This window comes from Dipteris shenzhenensis, chromosome 32, assembly GCF_047967505.1.
Source record: "Dipteris shenzhenensis isolate YYH24624 ecotype China chromosome 32, Dip_SZ_1.0, whole genome shotgun sequence".
Taxonomy (NCBI): Eukaryota; Viridiplantae; Streptophyta; class Polypodiopsida; order Gleicheniales; family Dipteridaceae; genus Dipteris; species Dipteris shenzhenensis.
In genome coordinates this window covers 3,626,797-3,636,528 of record NC_141627.1, presented here as the reverse complement: position 1 = coordinate 3,636,528, position 9,732 = coordinate 3,626,797, and the positions used below count along the sequence as shown (strand labels likewise).

At 38.5% G+C, this 9,732-nt stretch overlaps 1 protein-coding gene across 1 annotated transcript; it reads right to left on the bottom strand.

The window, feature by feature from the left end:
- Positions 1–7,303: 7,303 nt before the first annotated feature.
- LOC147880191 (xyloglucan galactosyltransferase KATAMARI1 homolog) lies at positions 7,304–8,779 on the bottom strand. Its single transcript, XM_087370366.1, has one exon. It carries the CDS (start codon positions 8,777–8,779, stop codon positions 7,304–7,306), a length of 1,476 nt encoding a protein of 491 aa, XP_087226492.1.
- Between the last annotated feature and the right edge of the window lie 953 nt (positions 8,780–9,732).

Genomic DNA, 9,732 nt, shown 5'->3' with positions numbered 1-9,732 from the left:
TTTGTGATTACATCCTTTTTGTATTAGATGTGCTATGAGAGAGGTAAGAACCATGAAGCACATCTACTTTTACAAGAACATCACTCATTGACACACGTTGCATGGTTTTTCAAAACACACAACTTTCTTCACCAAGTTTTTTGATATTCTTAGACTTGTCCATGCTTGATAAGACATCGCTAATGAAATATTTTCCTTTCTAAATGTGCATGAATTTGTCCACTCTGGATAATACATTAATGTTGAAACCTTCCACTTTCTCAATGTCAATGATCTTATCCACCCCAAATAAGATATCACTTTAGTAGTTGAGTACAAAGCATTCAACCTTGAAAGTTTCCACATCTAAAAGGGTAGAGCTTAGCATGTGGGCTAGTTGTTTTTGTCCTTTTATCTTGTATTATACCTTATGTTTACCATTCAAAAAATCATCCTTCAAATTTGAATTTTTTGTTTGTGAAGCCACCTCAAAGAGTGATTCTTCTAGAACATTGTCCTTACCATTCTCTTCACCCAATGATTGAACTAAAATTATCTGCATTTTACAAACTTCAAAGAGTTGGTCTTTAGCTTTAAATTCATCTAAATTATTTTCTTGTTTACCTCACCATCACTTGCCATGCATTGTCAATTGTGGACTATAGAAAATCCTTTTTTTTTCGCATGAATGGGTTAGAATTATCCAAAACAAAAACTATTTTAGGTCGGTATATACCATATATATGACTAACACTCAACCATATGACATCAGCCAAATCAGTCCATTTGAACCATTTTTTAAGCTTCTGGAAACTACCAACTAGTATGCTATAGTGCAGTTTCTAGCAAGTTAATATAAGCTTAATCATAATCAAATCATCTTCAAAATGACATCTGATATGATTGGAATGATGTACATACATTTGTCTTGAAATATTTGATCCCACCTGAGCATAATCCATCTTTTTTAGGTCATTCAAAAAGATAGGTGAATTAGCCTCCTGACATAGGTACGGGCTACATATCCTAGTAGACCGTTTGAGTTGCTGTAGCTCTTTTTGGGTGCTTCTGGCAATTCTTGCTCTTCTTCATCAACCTTTTATGCAGATGACTAGGTAATCGGTGCGTCTATCTCCTATGTATTTGAGGTTTTCTATAATGATTCCTCATCAAAGATTACATCTCTGGCGATAATGACCTTTCAGTTGATGGGATCATACAACTTGTATGCTTTGCTTTCTTCACTGTAGCCAACCATGATGCATTTACATGACTTTGCATCGAATTTTCTATGATGATGATTATGTATATGGGCATATGCTATGCAACCAAATATGCAGAGATGCCCAATGTGTGTCTTGTGTCCATTGAATGCTTCATAAGGAGTCATACCCTATATTAGTTCAGTTGAAAGCCGATTAAGCAAGTAGTTTGTACAGGCTATTGCTTTTTTCCAATACTGATTCAAAAGATGCTTCTCATGACTAAGCATTGCTATAGCACTTTTTCCTAAACTACTATTCTTCCTTTTAGCTTTTGCATTTTGCTAAGGAGTATCTACACGTGAATTGTCTTCAAATGCCGTGACTTATGTAAAAGTTCATGAATGATGAAGACATGTATTCACCTCCTCTATCTAATCTCATGAATTTGATCTTTCTACCTCTCTAGTTTTCTACCATGGCTTTGAATTCTTGAAATCTAGAAAATACTTCAAATTTCTCTTTCAAAAAGTAGACCCAACAATATTTGCTGTAGTCGTCAATGAAAGTCAAGTCGTAAAGTGAACCATTAATGCTGTGGGTCAAGGTAGAACCCCATACATCTGTGTGTATCAAATCAAGAATACCTCTTGCTTGAGAGGTGCTTCTATTGAAATTGGTTTGCTTTTGTTTATTGAAGCAGCATGCTTTGCAAACTTTTCTAAGAAACTAAAGTTTTGGAATTGCGATTGCCATATTCTGATTTTTGAGCTCTATCAAGCTTTTGAAATTGACATGTCTATATCTCTTCTACCATTTTGCAAAAATTGGCATTGTTGCAGTTGAGCTGACATGGCATGAAAATCTAGAACTGTAGCTAGCATTCTGAACAAGCATCCTTCCTTGATTGCTTTTCCTACTAACTGATCCTCTAGCTTTGTCTCTGATAGTGCATTCATCTCTTTCGAAGATGACTCAGTAGTTGTGTTTCATCATTTGACAAACTGACAAGAGGTTCTTGTTGAGCTTAGGTACTACTAGAGTATTTTAAATTAGCATCTATCATGGTCTTCTCACTCATGATATTAATCGATGTAGTCCATCAATGTACACATTAGAAATCACTTGACCATCAATGATCACATCAACCACAAGTACATCATCACCAATATCTATATCTACTTTTTGAACAATAGGAATGGCATTTTTCTTATTTTTCTTCTTTGACACTCTTGTGCTTGCTAGCTTTCCCCATTCCTTCCGTAGTTTTAGAGACAAAGCAAGTAATTGACCAAAGGTGATATGAGCTTCCTTTTCTTTAAGGTCGGACAACAAGTCATAGCTTCCAATGCCTTGTCCTAAAGGAAAGTCTGACTGGCTAATTCTCCTTCTAGATGCCTTCTTTTTCTTACTACGGTGTTCCTCTTCCTCTTCTTGATGTTCCTCATCTATTTCTTCCTTGCTTTCTTCTTCTTCTTTTGCTTTACCACGCCCCTGTTTAGCCATCATTACCTCTCTTTCCTCATCCCCTGAAGAAGCTTCTAACAAGGATACTTGTTTTTCTTCTTTCTTTTTGAATCTAGGACACTCAGGGTGATAGTGGCCTTTTTCATTACATTCATAGCAAGTGACCCCACTCTTATCTTGAGGCCTACCTTCACTCTTTGGTGCTCTAGGTTGTTGTGCATTAACCAAATGCAATTTCAAATAAGCAAACTTTGCCATCAATTGGGAGATATTATGATCTAACTCAGAGGACCGAGGAATGCCCATTATCTCCATTACCTCCACTTTGGAAGTTGAAGCTATTGAAGACACAAAAGAGGATTCAATCTTTAGAGAAGCTTCTTTCTTTGTCACAATGCGAAGTGCCTCCACGTATGTTGTTGGATCTTTACTCATTACTTTTGAGCAAAAATGAGGGTCCAAAGCCATAACAAATTTTCTCATCTTTAAGTGCTCCATCCCTAAGACTTTGAGGGGCCGATGATGTAGATGCCATAGCTTGCAAAGCTACCCTTTCATTTATATAATTGTAAATAAAAGCAAGCATCAAGTACAAAAGCAACTTAAAAAATCACAAGGAGTCTATAACTACCCATCAATCTGCCAAAAGCTAAAGCAAATGACAAAGAACTAAAGAATGAACTGTCAAGTGCTAACAAAAGAACAGGGACAACTACAATAACAATTGCTTTAAGAGTTAAGATAAGTGGTGATAGAAAAAGGAGGAATAGCCAGATTGAACGGGAGTTAGGCAATGAGAAATTAAGAGTTAGCCAGTAAGCCTACCAAAGGTAAAATGAAAAGCAATGCACAGGCAACTTAGTACTAGTTAAAGAAAGTTTTCAAGGTGGCAGAATGACATAAGTCAGCAAACAACAAAGGAGAAGCGACAGCCACTGCTTGCAAAAGAAGACCAACCAGCTTGGACCATAGAAGCACAAGGCTGCTCTGCAAGGTGGAAGTTCGTGATGGTCATCTCGAAGAGGCAAGGCAAGTTATCAAGGATGTTGTGCTCAGACAAAGAACAATTGCTGCAACATAGAGTCGACTGGCAAGAAGAAAGGCACCGGCTCTGTTTGACAGCTCAAAAGAAAAGGCAAAGCGGACATGACAATGCAGAAGGGAACACAAAGCAATGGAGATGGAGAGAAAGGGCGACTATGCAAGAGAGTAGGGGGAGCAAAGTTGGCTGTGTGTAGAGGCTTTGAAGGAGTAGAGTAGGGAGACAAAAGAGCTAGTGGCAGCTTTGAAGCTATAAGGAGATGTCCAGAACAAGGTAAAGAGTAGCCAAGCACATAAGGCAAGTGCGATGAATCAGTGTGTCTTTCATGAGCGGGCAAGCATTATTCAAGAAAAGAGGGAGAGGTGGTCGTGGGTGGTGCATGCACGCTCCCACCCGTAGGTATTATTAGAAGAAGGTGGTTAGGTTAGTTAGGTCTAGAGGGTCGAAAAAAAGTGGGGGAAAATTTTTTTACTGCTATGTTTATTAGAAAAAACAATTTTAGCACGATGTCTATATCTATTTATTGGTCCGAAAGCGTGTTGGTGATTATGAATGGGAGGAAAAAATGCATAAGAATTTATGTATAATTAGAGGGACCCCCCTTTTTGTTTTTTATATAAAAGGAATAGGTTATGCACACATAATTAACTTATAACTAATTTTTAGTAAGAGAAAAAAAGGGGAAATAGTGGAGGTAGAGGGAAAAGGAAGGGATGGACAAGCAGGTTGTTGGTTGTTAAAATAACCCTCAACCAATCGAAAAACATTTTTCCCAACAAATAAATTATCAAAACATACTATTTAAGGGGACAATGGGGTAAATATTATTGAAAGTATAACAATAGCTAAGTCATGCAGCTAAGTCCGAAAGCTATGGTCAGGCTAAAGGCGAAGGTAAGTTATGGAATAAAGAACTACATAATAATAGTAAAATTAAAAAAGCATAAAAAATTATATAGAAGGGGTATAATTGAAAATAAGTAAGGTAAAAAACCAATTTTTGTGGGGGGATTGGAGAGGGGGAAAGTTTGTGTCATAGTGAAAATGTGTAAAATGGAAGTGTATATGTATGTCTGTGTGTGTGGGAGGGGAATAAAGGTCAGGGAGGAATGTGTGCATGTGAAATTTTAAAAAAAGTGTGTGTGTGTGTGTGTGTGTGTGTGTGTGTGTATGTGTGTTATACATACATACATATAATATTATATATATATAGTACACATGGGGTGAGATCATACCTTGAGTTTCTACCATAGGTAGTGTAGTGCTAATTTTTCTTATTGGAGCTTTTATGAAGCCCAATGGTAGGTTTTCGTCGTCACTATTTTTATTTAATTTTTCCCACTTTGAATCTTAACGTATGTTAACAATTGAAATTTGGTTTTTATAGATGAAGCAATGATGTGCATTATGGGGCACTAATCATCATGAAGAGGCCACTTTTATTTTTCTTTAAGAGGCCACTTTGAAAGATACAAAAGCTTTACAACATGAAAAATTACAAAGGAATAACTTGAGCCATTAAATAAGACAATGTAATGGCAAAAGCCAAGCATCTTTACAATTATTATATAAATTTATATGATTGTGTGTGTGTGTGTGTGTGTGTGTGTGTGAAGTTTAAGTCACAAGTGGAGTAAGAAGTGAATGAGTGCATGGGTTGAGAAGGGATTAGAGGAGGTATGGGAGGATTAGTGTGCTTGGTGTGTGTGGTAGTTAAAAAGAGAGTGCAACGGGGAGATTTCACGGGGGGGACATAAAAGAATACTTCATAGTTGGGCATGTGTATGTGTGAGTGTGTGTGTGTGTGTGTGCGCTTAAAGAAATAAGTGTTTGTGTGTGTGAGATACATTTACTTTTTTTTTTTAATTGTGTGTGTGTGTGTGTGTACATAAAAGAATAATTCATTGTTGGGCATGTGTATGTGTGAGTGTGAGTGTGTGTGTGTGTGTGTGTGTGTGTGCTTAAGGAAATAAGTGTTTGTGTATGTGAGATACATTTACTTTTTTTTTTTTAAATTATGTGTGTGTGTGTACACACACACAATTTAAATTTAGTCTTAATAGATGAAGCAATTATGTGCATTATGGTGGCACTAATCATCATGAAGAGGCCACTTTTTTTTTTTCAAAGTGGCCACTTTGGAAGATCTTTACCACATGAAAAATTACAAAGGAATAACTCAATTCATTAAATAAGAAAATGTAATGGCAAAAGCCAAGCATCTTTACAATGATATAATATTTATAACACACCTAGGGAAGGTCCTTTTATAAAAATTATAATAATATTATAGAGAGGAGGCACAACACCTCCTTGCCCACACTTTGTATGGTCATATTTATATGGTTGAATATATAGGGTTAATATATAAATTTTATAGTCATTCATTTATAACGTAAATAATAAAAGGCATACAAATCAATATTTTCTTATTATTTAATTTGTTAAATCCACTCATCAAAAATCTAATTTAGCTCTCTCTTCCAATGCATAGTCTTGTCTAAAGTAGAACACTTGGGAATCCTAAGATACAATAACAAAGGAGTTGAGCTCAAAGGTCAAAATAATGCTCATGTTAGCATAGTCTAGACCACGATACCTTATAGGTTCGAGTAATGGCAACCTCCATGTTAATAAAAGTCTTCAAAGCCGGAGAGCTTAAAGCTCATGTGAGCAATTCCTTATTCATGTATTTGCTAAGTTTCAACTCCAAAAAATTTCTAGTATTCGGCCATTACTTATCTTAGAAATAAAAGCACTACCATTCACAATTGCACATTGTCAAGGGATTACATCTTGATGTACTGAGTCTCACGTCTCCTATCCATGATTCTATTAATCCTTGTGTTGCTTTGAGAAAAATGCTGAAAATATAGGTTTCAAATTAAATTTCAACTTTCACCACGATTAAAAACATCATAGAATCTTGAGTTAGATCAATAATCGAATACAAACTAGATGTGAATGTATGAGTCACACTAGGTGCCCCTCATGACTTTTATTGGGGGAATTAATTAGATGAGGGGCGATCGAGAAAAATTAAAGTGGGCGTGTCTCCCCTCCAGGCTTCTTCTCCGGCCTTCGTCTCCCTCTAATGGTGGATACCTCGCTTCCTCTCTCTCTCTCTCTCTCCGCCGGCTGCCTTTCAACGCATGATTAATTAAATACCTCTCAACTTCAGAAATTAAGCATCAACCCTCTGCCTGAATCTGTCACGCACCCTCCCACCCGAATCTGTCACGCAACCTCCATGAATTTTGTTCTAAAAATTAACTATTCTTTGCAAATGATTCAGAGCCGATTGGAGTAATTGTTTGTGTAGAGTTATGAATTCTTAAACTCGAGCCAGCGAGTAGGACGTAGCATCGACAATAGAGCTAGGTGTACAAAGCCCACATTAACTCTCTATCAAGAGTCTTTAAAAAACCTATACTTAGCTTTGTACTATTTCAAAAAGTTGTTTAAGACAGCTTGATATATAATCTTTTAGAGGGATAGAACTCACATCTCAACTCAGCTAAGAAAGTAAAAACAAGTTTTTAGAAAAGCCTGAGGGTATTCAAAATTGAAGGACTGGCTGAATGCTTTCTGTAGAGTTCAAATGCCTGAGTCTTTATGCATTTCTCAATTCCATCATCCTGTCAAGGAGGGCTTGCATGGTTACATCGAAGGCATCCTTTATATCCTTCAATTGATGCCTCGGAGTAGCATAGATCAAGCTGGGTATCAAGCTTATCACAAGCTCCCTCATCTCCTCAACTTCTGTGGGAGGAATCTTACGCAGAATCCCTTCAATATCCACAGATTTTCGCTTGACTTTTCTCTCGTCGATGAACACTGAATATGTGCTATGGTTGTGTGGTAAATGCCAAATGTACTGCGTGTAGGCAGTAGAAGCATGGAAAAGGACAGGAATGCACCCAGCAACCATCGAATCTATTACTGATCGTCGGGTGGACGAGTCTCCCCGAGGTTGCAAACAGAATACTGATTCTTGAAACAACTTCATTACCCTGACAGGCGTGGTGCATTTGCCAGATGGTCCTCTGTAACACTCTAAAAGCTTGCAATACTTGGATGCCTTGCACTGCTCTATGAGCTCTCCTCTAATTGAGTTTGCGCGATCTGGCCGAGGAGCCCCAGCGAATGAAAATAACGCTGGTCTCTCACGAGTTCTCATCCTGTTCGTCCACTCCAGAACATCGGAATCCTTGGACGGATGAAAATAAGTAGGGAAAGGGACGGCAAACTCGTTCAAATCCCAAGGAGATTTCTCCACTAAAAGGGTTGTCATGTTCTTTCCAGCAGGGAGTCGTAAGAGCTTGTTGCCCCAGTCACTTTCGGTATCTGTAAGTCGTTTGAAGTCCCAGGCCACTCTTCCACCCACCAGAAGGTGGTCTCTTCCTCGCATAACGCGCCATTCGGGCTGCCTTTGAAGCCAACTGGACAGAGAGTTGGGAAGAAAATCTCTCGTAGAAACATTCGCACCCCAGAGATTTGGGTAAAAATCCACGGATGCGTAAAAGGGCACGTATATAAGCGTTGCCCTACCAGAATCCTCTGTCAAGCACTTATACTGCTTCATTCTGTTATGAAAGATCACGTCGAGGGAATATTGGTCCGACGCGTACCAACCGCTACTAGAAAAAACGCCACCTTCATCTTCCAATGTCGGCCCAAATCCACCATTGGACAAAATCGCGCATAAATCTGCCCACACTCGGCTCTGACGGTGGCAATCTGACAGAAGATCCTCGTTATACATAGATGGTAGCTTATGAATATATACATACCTCCCAGCACAGGGGTCGCTTTTGTTTTCCAAGGATCCAACAACTTGGCGGAGAGTGGATTGGGCTGAATGCTGAGGTTCGTTCACGGACGTTTTTGATGCCAGATCTGGGCTACTGGGGAAAGTGTCCTGGGCAAAGACATTTTCTGGGTACATGTTCTGTTCTTGAGGAGGCTCACGCAAGAGCTGGAAACGAAAGACGCAAAGGAGCATCCACCAGAAAAATATTGCAACCACTTTGGAGCTGCAGCCGCAAACGTGGAGACGATATTTGCGATCACAACCAAGCTTCTCCATATTGTGTGAGGCGAACGTTGATGCTCAGAAGAAAGCAAATGATCAGTTTCTTGACAATAGTTGTCTTCTTGTTGTACCTGGAATCCTAAGCAAAGATTGATATCAAAGAAAGACCTTCGTCCCAATCCTCTACTGTTCAAGTGAAGCTCAAGTCTAGAGCAGCTGGGGATGACAGAAACGAGAGTTGAAGTTGAAGATGGAGATTCAAAGGCATGTAACACTGTGATATAAGAGCAACGGAAGAATGAATTATCGTAACGCCGAATAAGTTGAAGGTACGTAAGTGTGATTTTCGAGGATTGTCACGTCGTCAGGACGGGTAGTGCGTGCATGCGGACGTCGGAAGAAGCAGAAATTTATGAAATTAACGTTAGCTCAAGATGCATTTGTAGCACAAACAAATAGGCAAGACCACCTGGCACCCCCGTTTTCACCCTTCGCCAATGGTAGTCTAAATTAACAATTAATGTAAACCTCTTGACGTGGTCTCTCGCCTTTTGGAAGAATAATCACCATTGCACAACCCATGCTCATCACATGAGAGCTTTCCTCCTCATGACAATTGCTTTTACAAAGCCTCGGAATCAGAATAGCGCCCATTTTTTAGGTAGACATCGAGGGACAAGCACATAATGAACATGAAGGTACATTCTAAGATTGGGGTTACAAGCTACACTACACAAACACCTTTACTAGAGGGGTTCATGCTAAAATAATCAAAAATGCTAATGAAAGCTAGCAATGTTTACTATTTTTTAAATATAAATAAAAGTGTGCATCAGTATTTGGACTCTTGAGTGAATTTAATATCGATAATAGATTGTCACATAAGGAAGATTCTCTCTTATTTCTTCCAGTTAGTCCCTTTAATTAATATAGTGCTTCTATAGAATTTCTTAGGACCGCCATTTAGAAGAATGAGGACTCTAAAGGCCTTGCGAATAACTAGAGTG